The following is a 24,292-nucleotide window of genomic DNA, read 5'->3' as shown; positions in this document are numbered from 1 at the left end:
AGATGGACACAACATTGTAAATCAACTATACTTCAATGAAAAAAAAAAGTTAAAAAAAAACCAAAACCTGGCAATACATGTATGGATGAAGATTCAGGGCAACTGGAACTTTTATACATTTTTTAGAAGCAGCCACACCAGAAAATAGTTTGTCAATTCCTTCTAAAGTTAAGCATACTTACCATATGGCCAAGCAATCTCATGTCTATATCTATAGCTAGAGAAATGAAAACTGACATTTACACAAAAACTTGTACACAAATGTTTATAGCTGTACTGTTTGTAACCATCCAAAAGTATAAACAGCCCAATATTCTTCAATGGGTGGGTAGACAAACCATAATTTATCCACAAAATGGAATACTACTCAGCAGTAAAAAGAATAGCCTACTGGTATATGGAACATAGATAAATCTCAAGTGCATTCTACCAGGTGAAATAAAGCAATCTCAAAAGATTACATATTGTATATTTCCATTTGCATGACATTCTGGAAAAGGCAAAACCCAAAAGAGAGAACTAATCCATGGCTGCCAGAGCTTGGAGATGGGGGAAGCCTTGACTATAGAAGGACAATCTGAGTTGGTGTTGGAATTGATGGCATTGTTTTGGGTCTGCCTTGTGGTGATTGCATGAATCTATGTATGTGTTAAAATTCATAGAACTATACATCCAAAAAAAGCAAATTTACTGAATGTAAATAAATAGGAAACTAATATTTTATTCTAGATTTATTTGGATTTAAACAAAACTGCACATGTATCTGAATGTGTATTCTGATATGTGTGGTGAGGTGTGGAGCCAATCTGACCATTTTTCCAGTTACATAGCCAGCTTTTCTCAACACCATTTATTAATGCAGTGGGATCAAATTTTAAGATCCTGAACTGTATACATACTTTTCTACCTGTCCCCTTTCCTCCATATAAGGATATGGTTGACTTTATGCCCAACTTGAAGGGAGGGATATAGCAGGGTAGATAAGAGAAATAGTGTCTTCCTGTTTCCAAAAGCCAAGCCCAGAACTGAGAGCAGATGTGGAGCAAAACAGTTCCCCAGCTGTAGAAAGAACCATCAAGGCAAATGGGACAAGAAGGTGATAAGAGCATAAAGGACCATTGGACTCAACAACAAAGGGGACCTGAACCTTGCTTCTTTGGCAGAGATGCTGGGAAGTAGGTGGTTGGGGATGTCTGTGTGGTGTGTCTGGACAGTGGGACCCTGGGAGGCTAAAGCGGGGAATGGTGATAGATGACATTCCTGTGAATGGGGTTTCCCATGAAGAGAAGGGCTATTCTTCCTGTCAGTCAGTCTGGGAGAGGATCAATCCTGGGGCAGGAAAAGAAGGCATGGGAGTCCTCTCTTTGGCTTCATTCTGGGGCTTGACCCCTGGCAGATGACCACCCCTGGAGAGCCAGGAAGTCTCTCAGACATGGAGGCAGTCTGTGGGTGAGACAGAGAAGGACTCAGTTGGGTCTATCTGTCTGAAGGGGCTCAGGACTTAGTACTGGGAGTGTAGCCATGTTCACTTTTCACTTTCATGCATTGGAGAAGGAAATGGCAACCCACTCCAGTGTTCTTGCCTGGAGAATCCCAGAAACAGAGGAGCCTGGTAGGAGGCCGTCTATGGGGTCGCACAAAGTCGGATATGACTGAAGCGACTCAGCAGCAGCAGCAGCAGCCATGTCCACAGTATGACCAGAGTCCCCATGGGTGACTGTGTCCTGTGTCAATCAAGCATCCTCCTCATGTTATGATATGGACAGCAATTTGAGGACACTTAATATAGGACCATATATTTTTTCAACATTGTCATCAATTGCACTGCCTATTTGAGCTTGTACAAGATATGATTCATTCCATTCTATTTGAGAGGTCTCCAGACAATATTTATTATGAAACAAGATGAGGCACCAGCCATATTATACCCTCCTGATTAGAGAATATATTGCCAATGAATTCAATAGATGGAGGGTTGAACATCAATGCAGTCAGATTTATCAACACATGACAATTCTCTTTGGCACATTGTGAAATACTCCTTTATGACAATTGCTGAGTGACTGTACTAATGGTCCCATAACTTCATGGCAAATAGAAGGGGAAACAATTTAAACAGTGAAATACTTTATTTTGGGGGGGCTCCAAAATCACTGCAGATGGTGACTGCAGTCATGAAATTAAAAGATGCTTTCTCCTTGGAAGAAAAGCTATCACCAACCTAGACAGCATATTAAAAAGCAGAAACATTACTTTGTCAACAAAGGTCCATCTAGTCAAAGTTATGGTTTTTCCAGTAGTCATGTATGGATGTGAGAGCTGGACTATGAAGAAAGCTGAGCACTGAAGAATTGATGCTTTTGAACTGTGGTGTTGCAGAAGACTCTTGAGAGTTTCTTGGACTGCAAGGAAATCCAACCAGTCAATCCTAAAGGAAATCAGTCCTGAATATTCATTGGAAGGACTGATGCTGAAGCTGAAACTCCAATACTTTGGCTACCTGATGAGAAGTGATTCATTGGAAAAGTCCCTGTTGCTGGGAAAGATTGAAGGCAGGAGAAGGGGATGACAAAGGATGAGATGGTTGGATGGTATCATTGAGTCTATGGACAAGAGTTTGAGCAAGCTCTGGGAGTTGGTGATGGACAGGGAAGCCTGGCGTGCTGCAGTCCATGGTGTTGCAAAGAGTCGGACACGACTGAGTGACTGAACTGAACTGAAGAGTGACTATTAATTTCTCTTGAGGCAGGAGGTAGATGGTCCCCAGGGTAAAGTTTAGAGAGTCATTCCCTGTGGACAGAAACTACAAACTATCAATATCAGGACAGCCGAGAGAGGAGGCTGGGCCCTGCCCACACAGAAGATAAGAGCCCACATATTTCTCATTTTTTGAAGTCAGGAGACCTCCCAACTGCACATGCAAAGAAAGGCTTCTTGGAGGTCAAAACAGGAGTGATGCTGATGCCACCCACCCCTAGACCTCTTTCATCTTGGCTAAGAGATGTGTGTGTACACATGGGAGGATCCTGAGATGTAACAGATATGAACTCTGAACCAGGCAAATTAAAATGATTGGCCAAGGAAACCTGGAGGAAATGCCCCATATAAGTAACGTGAACTGCCCTGAGGGTGCAATTCTTCCTCTGAGTCCGCCTGTGTGTCTATCCTCATATACTGTACTCTTTTTCCTCCTAATAAATACTTTACCTATTCCACTACTTTCTATCTTTGTGGGAATTATTTTTCTGCACGTTGAAGGGCCAGGGCCTTGTCCCTGGTCTTTGGTCTAGTGGCTAGGATTCAGCTCTCTCACTACTGCAACGCAACCCAACCTCAATCTCTAGCCAGGAACTGAAGCCCTGCTTCAAGTGAGGCAGGCTGAGGCAACCTGAGATCATTCAGAACATCAGCATGGAAGAAGAGGTCCAGAAGGACTCAGGGAAAAAATTATTTTGCAGAAACAAGAGAAGCATAGATAATTTCTAACTAATACACATAAAGCCTTTGTGGGCAATATGTAGTATCTAGTTTCAAGTTATGTAAGCCGCAGTCCCTTTCTTATCTCTACGCTTCAGGATAGTCTTCAAACACAGCAGATTGGACTCAGTTATCACAGTAAGGAGCTGGAGAACCAGGGCCCATGATTCAGAAGAAATTCATCAGAGACAAGCAGTGGGCTGAGGAGGCAGTCTCTGAATGACAGGAGATGATAGGTACAAGAATGCAGTGTTGGTAAGGTGTCAGAAGCCAAGGAACCACTTATGGAAAATGCAAACATTCCCTAGATAATTCCCATAAGTATGTAGGGAGGAGAGTTTGATTAAAGACTCTCCTTCCTGAAGATAAATGACTTGGATGCTAAAGGAAAGCATGACTTCATAGACTGGTGAAATTTGGGCCCTTTAAGCTATACAAGCTATTTATGAGTTATGTGTTCTGTACCATCAATCTTAGGCTAGGACCAACATGTTTTAAAATGTCATAGATTTATGATGTGTTTTAATAATTTAGGAGGACTAGTTCCCTCATATTTTCCCTCATCCTCTTTTTTTTTTATTTTTTAAAATCATTGCCTTATTTTTCTTCCCTTTTCTCAAAAACTTTCTATCTGGAAAAAAAAAGACGGGAAGTGAAGCCACAATTGTTGCAAATGCTTCAATACTTAAACCTATGAAAATTTTGAAAAATTCTCTACCGACACAAGCTTACAGTGTCAATGTGAAGGCAGAGCTATCCAGTGCAGGATGCAGAAACTGAAACAAAATGCAGAGCAGGCTGAGCTGAGCTCTGGAGCAGAAACTAGACCCGTCTTGAGATTTTACTTCACTTTGAACCCTTGTAGGGCCCCATCTTTTGCACTTTCTTACTCTCTTTGGATATACTTTCTTCCCTGAGACTGGGGGAACTAAATTTTCTCTCCTAAGCATGGGAGAAATATCAATAACCACAGATAAGCAGATAATACCACCCTTATGGCAGAAAGTGAAGAACTAAAGAGCCTCTTGATGAAAGTGAAAGAGGAGAGTGAAAAAGTTGGCTTAAAGCTCAACATTCAGAAAACAAAGATCATGGCATCCAGTCCCATCACTTCAGGGCAAATTGATAGGGAAACAGTGGAAACAATGGCTGACTTTATTTTTTTGGGCTCCAAAATCCCTGCAGATGGTGACTGCAGCCATGAAATTAAAAGACACTTACTCCTTGGAAGGAAAGTTATGACCAATTTAAACAGCGTATTAAAAAGCAGAGACATTACTTTGCCAACAAAGGTCCGTCTAGTCAAGGCTATGGTTTTTCAGTGGTCATGTATAGATGTGAAAGCTGGACTGTAAAGAAAGCTGAGCACTGAACAATTGATGCTTTTGAACTGTGGAGTTGGAGAAGACTCTTGAGAGTCCCTGGGACTGCAAGGAAATCCAACCAGTCCATCCTAAAGGAGATCAGTCCTGGGTGTTCATTGGAAGGACTGATGTTGAAGCTCAAACTCCAATACTTTGGCCACCTGATGCAAAGAGCCGACTCATTTAAAAAGACCCTGATGCTGGGAAAGATTGAGGGCAGGTGGAGAAGGGGACGACAGAGGATGAGATGGTTGGATGGCATCACCGACTCAATGGACATGAGTTTGAGTAAACTCTGGGAGTTGGCGATGGACAGGGAGGCTTGGTGTGCTGTGCTCCATGAGGTCACAAAGAGTCGGACATGACTGAGCAACTAAACTGAACTGAACTGAAGCATGTGATAATTCAAGTGGGAAACACTGTATTAGAGCTGCTTCTAGAAGTATTTTGAAGTAGGCAAACTTTTTTCCAACCCTCTTTTCCTAAATGTGTTCTTTAAAAATGTATATATTTTTCTACTTTTATTTATTTGGCCACATGGCATGTATTCCTTGACCAAAGTTCAACCCACCACCCCCTGCATTGGAAACAAGGTATCCTAACCACTGGACCACCAGGCAAGTCCCCCTGCTGCTGCGGCTGCTGCTAAGTTGCTTCAGTCGTGTCTGACTCTGTGCAACCCCATAGACGGCAGCCCACCAGGCTCCCCCATCCCTGGGATTCTCCAGGCAAGAACACTGGAGTGGGTTGCCATTTCCCCCTCTAATGCATGAAAGTGAAAAGTGACGTTGCTCAGTTGTGTCCAACTGTTAGCAACCTCATGGACTGCAGCCCACCAGGCTACTCCACCCATGGGATTTTCCAGGCAAGAGTACTGGAGTGGGGTGCCATTGCCTTACATGTGTTTTTTTCTTCTCTTTTTGGATCATTCACCTTTTCTCTTCATGTAACAAAATCCTTCTACTTTTGTACCTGCTCAAGTTCAATATCTACTCTTCAGAAAAGGTCTACTTTCAATGATTTATATATTAATTTTAATTAAAGTCATCCTGTTAACTGTCTCCAGCTTCTGAGACTTACATGGAACCCAAGATTTCTTTCTCCTGTGTGATAAGGGTTTCAGGTATCAGGAAGTAGTAGGAAGTGCTTCTTGGGGAATCTAAAATCATGGAAGTAGGTGGCTAAATTGCACTTCAATAGAAAAAGGTTTAAACAAAACTATATATAAGGTACAAGCCTTATACTTGTTTTCAACAGTCTTATTTGTTTTTATATTATTCTTATATTTTCATTGAGTCTATGCCTAACTGAAGCAAAGGTTAGATAAGCATTGTAATTGAAAAATTCTAATAGTTGATTATGGATGAAGGGCCAGTAGATGAAAAGCTCTACATTTAAAAGACAAGGGTACAAGTTTTCTTTGAGTTACACAAGGCTGTGATCCATGTGATCATTTTGGTTAGTTTTCTGTGATTGGGTTTTCATTTTGGAGGCCATGGGATTGTTGTTCTCACTTCTTCTGTCAGCATATTAAAAAGCAAAGACATCACTTTGCCATCAAAGGTCTGTCTAGTCAAAACCCGTAGTCATGTATGGATGTGAGAGTTGGACCATCAAGAAGTCTGAGCATCAAAGAATTGATACTTTACAACTGTGGTGCTGGAAAAGACTCTTAAGAGTCCCTTGGACAGAAAGGAGATCAAACCAGACAATCCTAAAGGAAATTAACTCTGAATACTCAGTGGAAGGACTGATGCTGAGGCTGAAGCTCTAACACTTTGGCCACCAGATGCGAAGAGCCAACTCAGTGGAAAAGACCATGATGCTGGGAAAAATTGAGGGCAGGAAGAGAAGGGGACAACAGACGATGAGATGGCTGAATAGCATCACCAACACAATGGACATAAATTCGAGAAAACTGTGGGAAATACTGAAGGACAGAGAAGCCTGGCGTGCTGAAGTCCATGGGGTCGCAAAGAGCTGGACTCAGATTGAACAACAAGTTTTCACTTAGTTGCTAATTACCTCTTAGGCAAGTCTCTTCACCTTTCTGGACTCAGCTTCCTTATCTATGTAAATACATCTTTAATGACTAAAGAAAACCAAAACAGAACCCTGGTAAGGTCATGTCTAGTTCTGAACACAAAGCCTCTATTGTGCTCTTCTCTGGATAACAAGAGCTTGTTGATTTTATGACATAATCCAGGAATGAAGGAAAAAAATAAGACTTACTGTTAAGAACAAAAAGTGCATATAGCAGGAAGCTGATATACAGAAAGCCTTCTGAGAACAGTTAGCAAAAAGTGGAAAGTCTGACAATACAGTCACAGCGTTTCTCTTCATAACAATGGTTTTTCCTGTCCTGACTAATATAGAGCAGTTTTTATTGTCACAAGCCCAGGTATAAATATTAATATTACTGGCAGTAAGGACACAGTCATATAAGATAACTCCTTAAACATCTTCTTTGTTTTGAGATTAAAATTTGGAAAAGGTGACAGCGTGGCCACGGATACCTGTCGTCCACATCCAGAGCCTGCAGGTTGCACTCAGGGACTCTTGCCAGCTCATTGATGATGTCGCAGAAACCTGCTGCTGCAGCGATGTGCACGCATGTCTTGCCACTCTCATCGTCGTAGTTGATTATGGACGGACCCTGGTGATGGCTCAGAATGATGGAACACAGAATTCTATTTCCACTCTGGAAAAACAGAGTCAAAAAAAGCTCATTATGTATGATCCAGTGCTCTTCCCTGTCTATGCAAATTAAGATAAAAATTCAAAGCAAAAAAAAAAAAAAATTCAAAACTAACACACACTAAAATAAAATGCATTTTATTAAACCCACCAACTTGTCTCAAGTCCTGGCAGGGGTTTTTGTCTCCTGTAAGAGCTAAGTTGTCTTCCATAATTAGTGAACTAAGGAGGACTTAAGGTATGTGGGTGCTTAGTCTGGTCTGACTCTTTGGATCATATGGACTGTAGCCCACTAGGCTCCTCTGTCCATGGGATTCTCCAGGCAAGAATACTTGAGTGGGCTGCCATTTCCTCCTCCAGGGGGTCTTCCCCACCCAGGGATCGAACCAGTGTCTCCTGAGTCTCCTGCACTGGCAGGCAGATTCTTTACCATTGATCACCCAGGAAGTCCAGGGAGGAACGTCTACAAGCAATAAATGCTGCAGAGGGTGTGGAGAAAAGGGAACCCTCTTACACTGTTGGTGGGAATGCAAACTAGTACAGCCACTATGGAGAATAGTGTGGAGATTCCTTAAAAAACTGGAAATAGAACTGCCATACGACCCAGCAATCCCACTGCTGGGCATACACACCGAGGAAACCAGAACTGAAAGAGATACATGTACCCCAATGTTCATTGCAGCACTGTTTATAATAGCCAGGACATGGAGGCAACCTAAATGTCCATCAGCAGACAATGGATAAGAAAGCTGAGGTACATATACACAATGGAGTATTACTCAGCCATTAAAAAGAATACATTTGAATCAGTTCTAATGAGGTGGATGAAACTGGAGCCTATTATACAGAGTGAAGTAAGCCAGAAAGAAAAACACCAATACAGTATACTAACGCATATATATGGAATTTAGAAAGATGGTAACGACAACCCTGTATGTGAGACAGCAAAAGAGACACAGATGTATAGAATAGTCTTTTGGACTCTGTGGGAGAGGGCGAGGGTGGGATGATTTGGGAGAATGGCATTGAAACATGTATATTATCATATGTGAAACAAATCACCAGTCCAGGTTCGATGCATGATACAGGATGGTCGGGGCTGGTGCACTGGGATGACCCAGAGGGATGGGATGGGGAGGGAGGTGGGAGGGGGGTTCAGGATGGGGAACACATGTACACCTGTGGCAGATTCATGTTGATGTATGGCAAAACCAATACAATATTGTAAAGTAATTAGCCTCCAATTAAAATAAATAAATTTATATTAAAAAAATAAATGTGTGTAATTGACTGACATCAGAGCTAGCATGATGGGTGGGTTACCTAGATAACTTCCTCATTAAATATATGCTTCTTGTATCCTGCTTACTGTAGAGGTTGACCCCTGAGAAGCTGGCAGAATTAATTTTAATATTAACAAAATGACAATGATGAATACTGACTAGTGGCATAATGATGACCAAAATGATCTGGTAATAGTCAAATTGCTAGAAGTTGCATGTAATTTAATTGTCAAAAATCTTTTTTAAACAGAAGTGGGTCATAATTTAGTAGCTAATCAATGAAGAAATAAAACAAGTATGAAAAGGAAAGAGCTTCAGGAAACCATTTAAATCGGATCCCTCTTTCTGTGTAGATCTATAAGTTTTTATCTTATCTTTGGAATGAGATTGCTCTATAGTTTTTTTAGCAACCTGTCCCAACCTTAAAAATCACCAGCTCTTCCAGGAGAGTGTCCTATATCTCTTTAGCTTGAATAAGCAAGTAAGTAAATATTGTGCATGTTATTTTTCACTGGACTGAAAAATACAAAAAAGCACTACATAAGCGCTTCCCAGGTGGTTCTAGTGGTAAAGAAACTGCTTGCTGATTCAGGAGATGCAGGAGACTAAGATTCAATCCCTGGGTTGGGAAGATCCTGGGCACGGCAACCCACTCCAGTATTCTTGCCTGGAGAATCTTACGGACAAAGGAGCCTGGCAGGCCACGTAGTCCATGGGATCACAAAGAGTTGGACATGACTGAAGCAGCTTAGCATGCCTGCACTACATAAGCATTTGCAATTTAAGATAACCATAAATCCTCAAAGGCCAATAAAATAGTCATTCTGTCTCACACTGTGGAAAGTCTTATCTTTCAGTTTTCTACTGATATTTGAGTAAATATTATAATAATAATAATTCATCTGCATTTTCTCAATGAATCCACAGACACCCTGAATCTCTAGGCGGCAGGTCTTATGGGTAGAATGGAGGTCCCTAGGAGGCATGCTGCTGCTGCTGCTAGGTCGCTTCAGTCGTGTCCAACTCTGTGCTGCCCCATAGACGGCAGCCCACCAGGCTCCGCAGTCTCTGGGATTCTCCAGGCAAGAAAATGGGTTGCCATTTCCTTCTCCAATACATGAAAGTGAAAAGTGAAAGTGAAGTTGCTCAGTCATGTCCCACTCTTCGCGACCGCATCGACTACAGCCTACCAAGCTCCTCCGTCCATGGGATTTTCCATGCAAGAGTAGTGGAGTGGGGTGCCATTGCCTTCTCCCCTAGGAGGCATGAGGAGCAGTTTAAAGAAATGGGAGAGGTAAGCTGTAGTTCTGGGGGCCAGGAGCCAGGTCACATGCCAGACTCAGGGTCCCTGGGCTGAAAGGGAGTACTGAACTTTTTAAAAGCTGCAATTCTAATACACTCCAAATGCTGTTCAACAGCCATCTCATAATACATTTTCCAAGTATGTAACATTTATTTTGGCATTCTTCCCACTTGATTATTTGACCCCAGGGTTGTGTTTTAGAACCTCTGAGTCAGTTTGCACAATTCCGTGGAACAGAACCCATTCATTTTGGCTTTTCCTCTTCCTTTCCCTCCCCTCTCCCTGTTTGCACCAAGAACTCTCCGGATATCCTGTGACTCAGCATGGCTTCTCAGAGAACCACTACACAGTGAACCCTGGAGTGCTTGCCCCCTGTACTGGGGACAGCTGCTGCATGGACCAGTTCTGAAAGCTCTTGCAGGAACAAAGGCTGAGGGCAGCAAAACTCTCAACTTTGAGCCCCAGGAAGAGTGCTGAGTGGTTTTTAAATGCTATAACCATGGCCAGCTACATAATCTGTGGGGCCCAGGAAAAATGTGGAGCCCTCTGCTCACATGCCAGAGGAATGACGTGTTCCTTTCTTCTGTGGTATCTCTTTTGACCTGTCATGAAGATTTTTATTTGCTATTTAGTGTCACACTAGGTCCCTTGAGGAGGGCATGGCAGCTTACTCCTGGGTTGCCTGGAGAATCCCATGGACACAAGAGCCCGGTGGGCTACAGTCCTTAGGGTTGCAGAGTGGAACATTACTGAAGTGACTGAGCGGGCTCGAACTCACACTCCCTTGGGCTGGGCATCCTCCCCGTGAGTGCAAGCCCTCCCAGGTGCCCAGGGCTCTGGTTTGCCGTCGGGATCCTCTCTGAGTCTATCCCCAGAGCCCTGCCGGGGGACTGAGGACACACCCATAACCTAGTCCCTGCCTGCCAACTTTAGCCTTCCCTCCGTCTCACCTTCCCCCTACATCCTCTTCTCCCTCTGTCCTTCCTTTGTCTCACAATGACTTTTAAATAATTTGGATCAATGAGTTCAGTTCCACGGCATGCCTGTCATCAAAAGGTTGCTACAGTGAACACATCTAAGCTTTCATGCCTGCTTTATCAGCTTTTCTAAGATTCTTTCACCTAATGTTACTTAAACATATTTTGAGGTGTCTGACATATGTATATTTAAGACAATCAAGAAGCCCCTCTCCCCTTTTAAGAAGCACTAGCCACTGGAGAAGTAAAATAGAAGCAAAAAAGAGTGTCCACCCAATGAATTGATTTTGTTTACAGTTTCCTGGAAGAGTAAAGGAATTCAGCTTGCCAAAGTGTTTTAAACAGCAAAACAGCCTGTCACGGGTTCTCCTTCTGTGTGGAATGGAGCGTCAAGCACAGACGGAAAAAACAGAACCCGGATCTTACATACTGTCTTCCTCCCTCCTTGCCTGACCCATGCAGGAGCCATTTTGGAAGCAGCCAGCTTAGATGCGGGGTGGGGGTGGGCTGTAGTCTGGCACATCTGAGTGGGCCCCTTCTGACTTCCTGAGCAGACAGTCCCAGTCAGCATTTCCCTTGCGAGCTGGACTCTTACATGGCTTTTCTGGATAAGAGAAATTTCACCCGCTTACCCCTTTCCTCCAAAATGCCTTTGTCCTGAATCTTTCAGACAATTCCTTTGTCTCCAAATCCCACCCTCATTTACATCACCATTGTTTTTATAATAATATCCTCCCAAGAATAATGGTGATAGTGATGTTTACCGAGTGAATGTTCTGTGCCCAGCACGGCCTGTTTAATCCTGACAACAACTCCGTGGCACGAGTAGCATAAGATAGGTGCTCTTATCATCCTCATATTATAGAGGAGAAATTGGAGGCACAGAGGGATTCTGTCTGTCAGTGAGTTGCTCGGTTGTGTCTGACTCTTTGTGACCCCATGGACTGTAGCCTGCCAGGCTCCTCTGCCCATGGGATTTCCTAGTCTAGAGTACTGGAATGGGTTGCTGTTTCTTTCTCCAGGGCATCTTCCCAACCCAGGGATCGAACCCAGGTCTTCTGCATCACAGGCAGATTCATTGTCCAGTGTCACAGCCATGAGGTGGCAAGGCTGGGATTGACTGCAGAGCCCTGACACTTCACTGTTATACTATTTTGTCTTCAGTTAAAGAAATGGTTTATTTATTTGATCCTGCATGTTCACATGGGAGGAATTAAAGTGAAAACTGCTGTTGGTATCAGCAGCATCAGTAGCAGTGAAGGGTGTCTTACCAACTGAGACCTTCTCTCCACATTTGGTGCTTTAAAAGCCTCGCCTAGGACGGTTGCCATGGTGCATCCTCATAAGAATTTGAGAGAGCCCTAGAGGGGTCCCTAGGGCTTCCCTGGTGGCTCAGTGGTAAAGAATCTGCCTGCAATACAGGAGAAGCAGGAGATACGGGTTTGATCCCTGGGTCAAGAAGATTCCCTGGAGAAGGGTATGGCAACCCACTCCAGTATTTTTGCCTGGGAAATCTCATGAACAGAGGAGCCTGGCAGGTTATAGTCCATGGGGTTTCGGAAGAGTTGGACACGACTGAACAACTAAACAACAACAACAAAGAGAGGTCCCTAGTTTATGAATAGAGGCCCCGGCTCAGCGGTCTCCTGCCAGCAACATTCTCTCTCCACCTCCATCAGGTGGAATCTCCAGGCCTGGGAAGCCTCGGTCACAGACACCAGGAAGCACCAGGAGAGAAGAAATGGGTGTTGCCCACAACGGGCCCTAGGAAAATTGGAGAGTGAGTTTTCATTTGGTGGGAATATTTTTCAACAGGGTAAGAATATTGTATAGATCTTATTATGGAGCTCTAGGATTCTGCATTCGGAGAAGGCAATGGAACCCCACTCTAGTACTCTTGCCTGGAAAATCCCATGGATGGAGGAGCCTGGAAGGCTGCAGCCCATGGGGTTGCTGAGGGTCGGACACAACTGAGCGACTTCACTTTCACTTTTCACTTTCATGCATTGGAGAAGGAAATGGCAACCCACTCCAGTGTTCTTGCCTGGAGAATCCCAGGGATGGGGGAGCCTGGTGGGCTGCCGTCTATGGGGTCGCACAGAGTCGGACACGACTGAAGTGACTTAGCAGCGGTAGCAGCAGCAGGATTCTGCATTGGGTGGCCAAATGAGATTGTGGGTTTCTTTTTCTTTTATTGTGTTGTTTTTGTCTGTGGGTAATCCATGAAATTGCCTCCATGTAACCTAAAGGCTGCCGGGAACCACTGAGTCCTAGTCATTTTCTCTTTACACCTCATGAAGGAGAAGAACTCATAAGAAGCCTTGCCAAGAAGAAAGTTAGATTAACGTACAGGAATTTTGTTATCAGAGACTGATAAAAAACAAGATTTCAATATACTTATTGTAGACCCTTTTTATTCTAGTGACTTCCCGAGAAATCTTAGTGCAAGATTTAGGATTAGTTGTTTATTTGTTAACGTGTTGGGGAAATTAGTTCTACGGTGGGTTCTTCAGGAAGGGAACCCCGATCTCTGTCCTTCTCTTGGAAGTAGGAGTCTGTTTGTCACATGACAGTGACTGCACAAAGGAGAGGAAAGGGTTTTAGGTCATGTGGCCCTTTTAAAGGGCTAGGTGGTTTTGTGCTGTGAGAAGAACGCTGGCTCTTAAGTTCATCTGGAGCCAAAATGTGTTAGACTGGAATGGAGCTGGAGGGGAAAACCTACTAGCTTGTGAACCAGTAGACTGTGAACACATGAGAGTTGAGGGTTTGTGGCTGACTAGAAGGGAAGTGAAGTGAAAGTCGCTTAGTTGTGTCCAACTCTTTGCAACCCCCATGGACTACACAGTCCATGGAATTTTCTAGGTCAGAATACTGAAGTGGGTAGACTTTCCCTTCTCCAGGGGATCTTCCCAACCCAGGGCTCAAACCCAGGTCTACCACATTGCAGGCAGAATCTTTACCAGCCGAGCCACAAAAGAAGCCCAAGAATACTGGAGTGGGTAGCCTATCCCTTCTCCAGCAGATCTTCCCGACCCAGGAATTGAACTGAGGTCTCCTGCATTGCAGGTGGATTCTTTACCAACTGAGCTATCAGAGAAGCCTGACTAGAAGAGAAAGGTGCCCAATATCGTAGCTTGGAGTCAGGACCCTCTTCATAGTTAGCCCATTTGGACCCAGGCTTTCTGCTTGGCCTGATACCAGAGTCTTCTGTATCCCAAAACTTGGGGCTGACCCCCCTGGAGGGCTACTGTAAGATAGAAATGGTGGGGGAGAGGCAATGAGGAACTGTGACCCTCAGCTGCTGAACTACATCATTTCACAGGTGTTCTAATGATTAATATGGAAAACACCCCCACGAAACCTCCTTCCTTGCTGTGGTCATGTGTAGAAACACTGTCTTTCTGCTGAAATGGAGCCTAATAAAGAGTAACTTGTAATAAATATTGGCTGAACATAGCATAAATAAATAAATAAAACAAGCCTTACAAACTATGGGCAAAGCCAAACTAGAATTACACCCGTTCTTTTCTTAGCTTTCCTCTCTTTTTCTCACTGTCTCCCACCTTTCACTATCTTTTCACTTCTTTCTTTACTTGTGTTTACTCCTAGGTGAGTTCCTATTTTTCGGCTGTCTACCCATCTCCTTCCCTCTCTGCAGCCAAGCCCTGGGGAGCTGACACATGCAGGTCACTTTAATTTAGGCTATCCTTTAAGATAATTCCATCTTTGCTTCCAAGGTACTGGGAGTTGATTTAGTAAATTTGACTTTCTCTTTGATTATTCTGGGCTTATGTCCTTTAATCAAGCACTGGGAGTTGTGTGGTCTGGGCACCTGTGGGTGTAGGCTGAGCCTGGACAATGGTAACCTCCCTGTGCACTGGTTTTCCACGTGTGAACAGAGGGGTTGCATTAAATGACTTTGTGTGGTCCCTCCCAGCTCTAAGGTTCTTTCATCTATGGTCTGGATCCACTGGCCTATGACATTTATAATTATCCTTTGGCACTCTGAATATATTTAAAGTATATTTATAGAATTTTGACACAATTCAAACAGTGATCACATATCTTGGCCACCACAGGAAGGAGGAGAATTTCATGCTGGACCAAATCAGTCTCAGACACTGGTGGCTTCATGGTTACATTCCAGAGCTCCAGGGGTGTGTGTATAATTTCCTTAATCACATACTGAATGAACAAACATGAAATAGTTGCTTTACATTAGGGCAGTTCTTTTCTTTCTACCCACCCCTGAAAAATGCACTGCAAGAAGAGTACCTACTGAGGAAGCTTCTAAATACATTAGCTAGGATTAGGAGGAAGGAGCTAGAGGTGAGATTTGAGGGGCAGTAGATACTTGGCCCTCTCGCTGACCTGTCATCATAGTTATCCTAGATTACATATCATTAGGAAAAACTCCTTGATACTAAGGCAATGCATTCCTGGAGGTCTCGATTAAGCTGAAAATGGTATATCACAGAAAGAACCCAATAAAGCACTAATTCCAATTCCAGTGGCTTTCAATGGATAAGCTTGTTGAACTGAATTCAGTGAAAACTTTTTTGGTATTCACAAAGATTCACAAAGGTCTGTTTTGGGTCTTGAGAGACATCTGGATGAGTAAGGCATGTTTACTTAAGCATGTGGTCTAGAAGAGGAGATGTAGGCAACCCACTGATAGTAACACCAGCAATAGAAGGAAGGAAGTACTAGACAGAGGGGAAAATTCTAAAAGGGAGTTCAGCAACGAGGGTAAACTTAGTTGAGCCTTGAGAAATAAGGAGGAACAAGTATAAATTCTGCAGTTAGAAGGGATCAGACAGGGAAGGCAAGAAGAAAAAAGTATTGGGACTTTCTTGATGGTCCAGTGGTTAAGAATCTGCCTTCTAATGCAGGGGATTCGGGTTTAATCCCTGACTGAGGAACTAAGATCCCACATGTGATGGGGCAAATTAACCTTTGAGCCTCAACTGCTGAGCCAGAACACCATAAAGAAAGATTCTGCATACCACAGCTAAGACCTGATACGGCCAAATAAATCAATAAGATTACTGTTAAGTATATACCATTTAAAGTAGAAAGAAATGTTTCACCAAAGGGGAAGAGGATGACCAAGTCCGGAAGGTTGGATGAATCTTTCTCATGTATTGAGGGGATTATCAATATTCTAGTATGATTGGATTAATGTCTATACAGATTGAAGAGGAAAGGCAGGGAGTAGGGTGGGGTGGGGAGGGTTGTTCACAGCAGTCAGTGGAAATCAAAGAGTTTGCTCTTTACCAAAAAACAGCACTTGCTGCAGGTTTTTAAGCCAAGAACCAAGGGTGACCATAATTGTTTTGGTGCGGTAACGGTTATGTGAGTACATTCCTTTGTGATTTGTAGAAAGAGCACCTGGCGGTAATGTGAGAATAGAGTAGAGAAAGAAAGCGCTGAAGTAGAAATACCGAGACTGAAACTGTTCCCGTGAGAGATAGGGGAGGCTTGACCTAAGGCAGTGATGGTGGGTGTACTTCATCATCTCCATTTGTTCTTCCTGGTCAACTCCCTTTTTTCAACCTGCTCTCAGCATGTATGAGTTGCATTAAATGGGCTCCTTGGCCCTTTGGCTTCTAGTTGGGATTGTCCAGTGAGTGGCACTGACAGGAGATGGACAGAGGAGGAACTAGTGACTGGGGCATTTATCGTCCAGTTCTCTCCCTGCTAGATCACAAGTTGATTATTCCATCCAGGGCTACAGTTTCTGTCCTGGGCCCTCTCCTACAACTACAACTTTTGCTGTGTCTTAGTAACCTCTCCCTTCCAGGCTCTGTTAGGCCTAGATTCCCTAATGGCAACCTGTGGTTGTGTGTAAATAGCCTTTTTATGAATCTATGCTCAATTAATCCCATCCAAGTGGGCTGCTTCGTGCTAGGACCCTGATCTATACAGTGGGAATAGAAAAGAGGCAACTGGGAGACCTGAGGTGTGGAAGGAAGAGGTCTTGACAACCACCTGGACGTGAATGATGATAAGGAAGGAGTGTTCATGGGCCACCTGGAGGCCTTTGTCTTGGACTGCTGGGAGGATGGAAATGTGATGGGAAGGAGAGACTGTGGATTCAGTTTGAATGCGTTGACTTTGACACATCCATGGGAAATGATGGGAAGATGCCTGGTAGAGCTGGAAATGTAAGATCTATGATTTCTGCAGTGTTGAGGAGTGAGAGGGAGATGAAGCTGAGAGAGACCTGTGTAGACTCCTGATAAGTGAGTCCCATCACAAACAGGTGGGAACATTCCCTGAAGCGACTGAGATTTCATCAGGGCAGACTGGATGCAGACAGGGACAGGGTTCTGCTCAGTGTTAGCCCAGAGAGAGCCAAGCAGTGGAGTCTCCTGGGCAGATGGGGAAGGTGAATGAGGGCAATGGGCCCACAGGAGGGACCTGAGAAATGAGGGCAGAAGTCAAACATTCTGGGAGTGCCCGCTTGCAAGACAGTGTTAGTTTTTCTGTTGTGTCTGACTCTTTGAGATCCCATGGACTGTAGCCCACCAGGCTCCTCTGTCCATGGGGATTCTCCAGGCCAGAACACTGGAGTGGGTTGCTATTTCATTCTCCAGGGGATCTTCCAGAGCCAGGGACTGAACCCATACCTCTTATGTTTCCTGTATTGGCAGGCGGGTTCTTTACCACTAGCACCACCTGGGAAGGCCTTACTTTCCGGGCCCAGTGTTTCAAATCTTTACTGCTTTGATTACCTGGGTCAAATACAGGGGCTTTATTAACCCAAAGTACTGTCACTTTAAGTATTGTCTCATATAGTCACAGAGAAAAGCCCTAAGTTCAAATGAAAGGAATAAATGACAACAACAACAGGAAATAGACCTATTCATATGGAAAAACTTCAAGAGGAGCAGAGTGCTGTCCCCGTGGTATAAATGAAGAGGATGGCTAAAGGAGGCACGTGTAATCCTGGTTTTGGCTGACATTTGGAATTACCCTTGGTCTTCTCTGAAGAGTAAAGGTCAAAGCACATCACTTCTGAATTTTAGTACTAACCACAGGGAGTGAGAGGGTGCATGGTTCCTCCAGAGTAAGATTCTAAATCTTTTGGAGTCTGGTTACAGATCCTCATTGAAGAGTTGAAGAAATAGTGGACACCTTCCTCAGAAAAACGTATGCTAACATCCTCACAGACCCACCCATGCAATATCACATGTGATTATGGGCGTCCTAGAAGGGATCTGTCATGTTAATCTCTCCCCCTTCCCATGCCACATACAAAGTAGGTGCTCGCTAAGCATTTATTAAGTTAATGAGTATGAACATGTGTGAGGCATTATAGTTAGTTTACAAAATCACAGGTCAGAATGCAAATATCTTAGGTAGGAGTAGCTAAGAGGAAATGGCAACCCACTCCAGTGATCTTGCCTGGAGAATCCCAGGGACGGGGGAGCCTGGTGGACTGCCGTCTATGGGGTCGCACAGAGTCGGACATGACTGAAGCAACTTAGCAGCAGCAGCAGCAAGATATGAATTCATTTATCATAGTGGTTTTCAACCCTAGCTGGGCATTACAAGCTCCTAGAGGAAGGGATAAACGTTACAAAAATATTAACACCTGGGTTGCACCCCAAAATAATTGACTGAAAATAGGTGTGGGGCTTGAGTATCAGTATTGCTTAAAAGCTCTTCAGTTGATTCTAATGTGCAAGTGAAGTGAAGTGAAGTCGCTCAGTTGTGTCCAACTCTTTGCGACTCCATGGACTGTAGCCTACCAGGCTCCTCTGTCCATGGGATTTTCCAGGCAGTAGTACTGGAGTGGGTTGCCATTTCCTTCTCCAGGGCATCTTCCCGACCCAGGGATCGAACCCGGGTCTCCTGCATTGCAGACAGACGATTTACCCTCTGAGCCATCAGGGAGGTCCTAATGTGCAGGTAAGTTCTAATGTGCAGGCAGGATTAAAATCAATATAGCAGATAAAAACCACACCATTTAGTAGAGAGAAAGATTATGTAGATAGTATGTTAACTAAGCTTTCATAGAGGAAATTGGGAACCGTAATAAAAACTATAATCTCTTCCAGTTACATAGAATGTTACATATCACTTCATGTGCACAGTCTCATTCATACCCCAAAGATACACCAATAGTTAAGCCAAGCAGGCATTGGTGACTTTTCTCAGAACAAATCCGGTTCTGTTAACGCAAACTCAGATCCTCTGAGCTGAGGACATTTTTCTTTTGATTTTGCAAAATTGCCTCTTGGAGGATAAAAACAGGGGTTCCCACCCACAAAGAGCCCAACTCATTAGATCTGGAGTGGGGTCTGGGAATTTGTCATTTTACAAGCACTGCTGATTCAATTGCAAGCCTGCATCCCAAGCAGTAGCTCTAAACTGTGGGTGCAGTGGATGAAGGTGGAGCAGAGGCGGCGTACAGGTAAGAATTCCTTGGGGAGATTTTGTTAAATGCACGTACAGGAGCCCCATCCTAGATCGATGGAATCAGAGAACAGGGGTGATGAGAGTGAAGATACAGAAAATGCTTGATTCCGATACCAAACGTCACCCCAGCTGAGAACCAACACACGTGGGATGTTTCTTGCTTGCCCAGCCATATTGCCCTGGGGCCACTGCTGCAGTGGTGACCCCTGGCCAGAGGACTGGGTGCTGGACAGGGACTGGCATGGGGGGGCGAGGCAGCTGATTAAATACTGAAAGTATGTAGGAGGGTGCTAAGGGCAGGTGGGATGACAAAAACAAGCTTTGTTCATTTCAGAGTTTTGCCAGGGCTGGCCCTGCTACAGAGTAACTGAAGCCAAGCTTGCAAGAACAAAAACAGAGTAGTTTCCAAATCACTTCTATTTCCCCTTGATCTCAGGCCCACATGTCAACCCTGAAAGTGCCAGGTGCCCTTCTCTGCCATGTGTGGCACGTGAAAACACCTAAGTGAAACTACTGTCAGGGCGCATAGAATCAGGGGCATGCTGACTGCAGTTCAGCAGGGGTCCCTTTATAGGGCTGATGGAAATAAACAGTGGGGATGTCTACATCAGGCATCAAAAGACAGAAGAGGCTGGCAGTTTTGTTCAAAGGATGCATAGTACTGCTCTCAAGGACAGAAGAGATAACTCTTAATCAATCCCTTTGAAAGATTTCCCTAGACAACACCTCAATAAATGTTACTAATGGTCATTCTTTCACCTCAGTCTCAGTTTTCCTCTCTTTGGGCTGTAGATTTATGTTTTCTCCAGTTATATGTACTGATACAGACTCCCTTTTGGGATAGCGAGGTAGGGTGCCATGAGCCTCTGTTTTCAGGATTCAGAGTAGAACTCAGGGTCACCTGGAATTATTCTGCTTCAGAGGATTTGGAAAGAAGAAGAGATTCATGGTCCAAAGACTCTGAAGGGACTTCCTAGTAATTCTTCGAAGAATTATCATGGAGCACTGTGAGCCCTCAGCAAGCACTGCTGGAGAGAGTGAGGTATGTATATATGTGTATGTGTGTGTGTAATAGCCAAGGTGGGCACTGCCTGATATTCTGTGACTCCTCCTCCTCTTTACCTTAGTAGGATGTCTTCTCAGCAACTGATGTACCCAAATGCTCCAAAGTGACCGATCTGCTGTTGTCCCTCTGGGTATGGATGGAGGGAGGAGGGCAGCATGTATGTATCTTGCTTGCTCTGTCATACGTATAAGTGAAGTGAAGTGAAAGTCAGTCAGTCGTGTCCAACTCATTGCAACCCCATGGATTATATGGTCCATGGAATTCTCCAGGCCAGAATATTGGAGTGGGTAGCCTTTCCTTTCTCCAGGGGATCTTCCCAACCCAGGGATCAAACCCAGGTCTCCCGAATTGCAGGAAGATTCCTTACCAGCTGAGCCACAAGGGAAGTCCTTCATACATACAAAGCCCACATCAATGCTGGGACTGTGCCTTACCAGTCTGACCTACTCAGAACTATTAACATTGCTTTACACCATTTACACTTGAGACAAGCCCACTGGCTAGTTTCTCACCTGGACTGCCCAGTGGAGAGCTGTTTTAAAGTCTTTATCCACAAGGGTGGGGTCTGCCCCCTTCTTCAGCAGCATTTGGGTGTGCTGAGGCCGGTTGTGGAAAGCTGCCCAGTGGAGTGCTGTCATCCCCTGCAAAACCACAGTCAGAGGGGCCGAGATGAGCACAGGCTATTAGGAAGGAAAGTGGAGTACTTTCTCCCCAGGCCCAAAGGCATCACCAGATGCGTTGGTTGCTGTCTGTCAGTTCACTTGTTCCTTAAATCATTCATTCAACTGATACTCCTTGGGTTCCTGCTTGATGTCAGGCAAACAGGTGTCAAGGATACTATAGGGAATAAGATCAATGAGATCCATGTCCTCGTGGGAACTCCACTGTGGTAGAGGAAGATAGATAATAAATGCAAATAATAACACAAACAAGCCAAAGGATTTTCAGGATTGTTGAATGCTATAAAGAATGCACCTGGGGTGCCATGACAGAGTAACCACCCCGGAGGTAGGGACTGTTCTACATGGGCCTCTGGGAGTCGAGGTAAACTGAAGGTAGAAACCAGCGAGCAAGTCACAGAGGCAGACACTTGTGATCAGAGTACGCTGGGATGCCATCTCCCACCACCAGACCAGAACACTGTCTGTTTACTAAAGTATCCCCAGAGACTGACCCAGGCTAGATGAAAAGCAGTTGGATGGATGAATGAATGAATAGGGAGAGGAGGAGAGCCATGCGAGATGCAGCTGGAGAAAGAGGCACGGCTGATCCTTGGAGCATGGGATGGGCAATAACCTATATAAGGCATTTGGATTTTATTCTGAAGTCAATAGAAAGACAGGAAGGATTTTAAGCAGGTGTTAACATGACCTGATTTACACTGTTTAGAAGAAATCACTCCGTGGCAGCCTGGAAATCAGATCTGGATGAGCCAATCTGGTGAATTCCACCTTCTTTCCTAGCTTAAGCTCACATGTTAGGTATGGTTTCATAATAAAATGAACTTCTGCTGGGAAACATTTGCCAAAAAGAACCAGTAGTATTTGAGAGTGGACTATGAAAAGATGGCCTCTTCTCACTGCATATAGCTCACAATTACATGAAATATATCTGAGATGATTCTAGATTAAGATGCCTGGTAAAGGGAGCAAAGGAAGTGGACAGCTTTCTCTTTTTGCAGTTGTTTCTGCATATAACACAGTGTTACCACCTTGGCCTTCTCTGCCTATCCAAGATGAGCTGAGTGGAGGAGACGGGCTGCAGCCTTGCTAGAAGGGCAGAGCTATTATTATTCCAGATAATACATTAATAATGTTCCAGATAATACATTCCCTGGAGAATTGAATGGCAACCCACTCCAGTATTCTTGCCTGGAGAATCCCATGGACAGAGGAGCCTGGCAGTCTATAGTCCATGGGGTCACAAAGAGTCAGACACGACTGAGTGACTGACACACAGATAATACATGAATATGTATTGCTCTAGAGTTGGTGATGGACAGGGAGGCCTGGCATGCTGCGATTCATGGGGTTGCAAAGAGTCGGACATGATTGAGCGACTGAACTGAACTGAACTGAGAGAGCTTTATGAGTTCTTCTGTATATCATCTCAATCCTCCAAATAAGCTTTTGGATTAAATATTGTGGTGAAGTCTGTGGTACTCACCAAATTCTATTTCCTCTTACTCCAGGGCACATACTCAGTCTACATGCCCCAATTTCCCGGCAGATAGGTGCGGCCATGAGACTGAGTCCTGACCATTGCCGTGTGAATAGAAAGGATGGAAGAATGGAAGCCCCCACTCCTCCAAGGCCTGCCTAGAAAATAAAAACTGTGTAGTCTTTTATATATTTTCTTTCCTCACCTGGCAACTGAATAGAGGGGAGGCTAAGTCTCAAGAAGATGCTGGAATCGAGTGATTAAAAAGTCCAGGACCCTGGTTGATGAGGCAGGACAGGGTCACCTCATCAACCAGCACTGAACAATGAAGCGAGCAGGAAAAAGCTTTTATTATGTCGGACACTGAGGTTTCGAGCTTTTGCTACAGCAGTTGGTCAACTCTGAGAGGTGTCACTGTCCTTCCCATTTTATGCAAGAGGAAGTTGAGTTCTAGGGAAGTTCTCAAGCCTGTGACTGAGCACAAAACTGAATCTAGGGTTTGAGGTTTGTGGGGCAGTGAGATTAGAATGTAAGTCCCCTTGACCAGTTCCACATTCTAAATCATTACATTATGGCCTGCTTTCCAGTTTCAAGTGTCATATAAAACTGAGCCTCCAGATACTCTTAAAGATATTTCAAGAAATATGGAAAATAATGACCGTCTAACAACAGTGGAACTTCTTGTTCTTATTCCTGCAGCTGAATATTTACTTGGGGTTCAGAATAGCTCAAAGCATTTCAGTGGGTCTTTATTTTTAATTTGGCCCTCTGGAATTAGAAATTTGGACTCCAGGGAATCAGATTCTTTTTATTGTGCAGTGATTACCCCTTTCCCAGAGCTGAGTACGGTTTGCTTTAGAATCATGGGCTTCATTATAAAGTGCCACCAGCTCCAAGACTACAGACATCAGAGACGATTCTGAGTTACTGGAGTATAAGCTCATGAAGGCAGGGCCCTTTTCCGCCCTGGAACCTAGAACGGTGCCAGGCATATTGTAAACGCTCAGCAAAAGCTTATTAAATGAATGAGCGACTTCTTATTCTTCGTGACGGATTTTTTTGCTTTTGTAAAATTTGGCTTTGCTTTCTAAAATCATTCACACAAGAAAGACAGAACATGACTTCGTTATAGAAAATGAACTTGTCTGCTATAATCATTGTTATCAACTGTTCAGTTGAAACCTGTTGAAACCTGTTAGAATTCTTGATGAGTCCTCCAAATGAGGTAGATGGCAATCACTATATGCAGAGAGACTGATTTAGCCAGGTGAGAATTCGGCATGAAATTGTGAATTAATTTAATCCTTGTTAGGACACTGTTAATCCTTGTCTCCTAAAGAGTTTCTAGGCTTTAAGAGTTTTTCTCTTAAAGCAACCACCACCCGTCCTTAACTCCCTGTTGAAAAACCAAACAACAACAACAAAAATGAAAACAAAAAAACATCAGCTCCTGCATATTTTAAAAACCAGTGCAAAGGGCTACTACTATTTTTCATATACCTACTTGTGCCAAGTTCATTCACTTCATTGAATCTTTA

At 43.9% G+C, this 24,292-nt stretch overlaps 1 protein-coding gene across 6 annotated transcripts in view; it reads right to left on the bottom strand.

The window, feature by feature from the left end:
• Positions 1-24,292, bottom strand: part of ANKRD55 (ankyrin repeat domain 55) — a 113,209-nt gene that overhangs the window by 22,270 nt on the left and 66,647 nt on the right. For 5 of the 6 annotated variants that reach the window (XM_027520275.1, XM_027520274.1, XM_027520279.1 and 2 more), the window contains exons 7-8: positions 21,107-21,235; positions 7,358-7,542 (exon numbers count right to left, since the gene is read on the bottom strand). In XM_027520275.1, coding sequence (XP_027376076.1) covers positions 7,358-7,542; positions 21,107-21,235 — 314 coding nt within the window. The remainder of the gene's footprint in view (positions 1-7,357; positions 7,543-21,106; positions 21,236-24,292) is intronic. The other variant, XM_027520278.1, reaches the window with a different exon arrangement.

Source organism: Bos indicus x Bos taurus, chromosome 20 (assembly GCF_003369695.1).
Source record: "Bos indicus x Bos taurus breed Angus x Brahman F1 hybrid chromosome 20, Bos_hybrid_MaternalHap_v2.0, whole genome shotgun sequence".
Classification (NCBI taxonomy): Eukaryota; Metazoa; Chordata; class Mammalia; order Artiodactyla; family Bovidae; genus Bos; species Bos indicus x Bos taurus.
The sequence above is the reverse complement of the archived record's forward strand: the minus strand, read 5'-3'. Positions and strand labels throughout refer to the sequence as shown.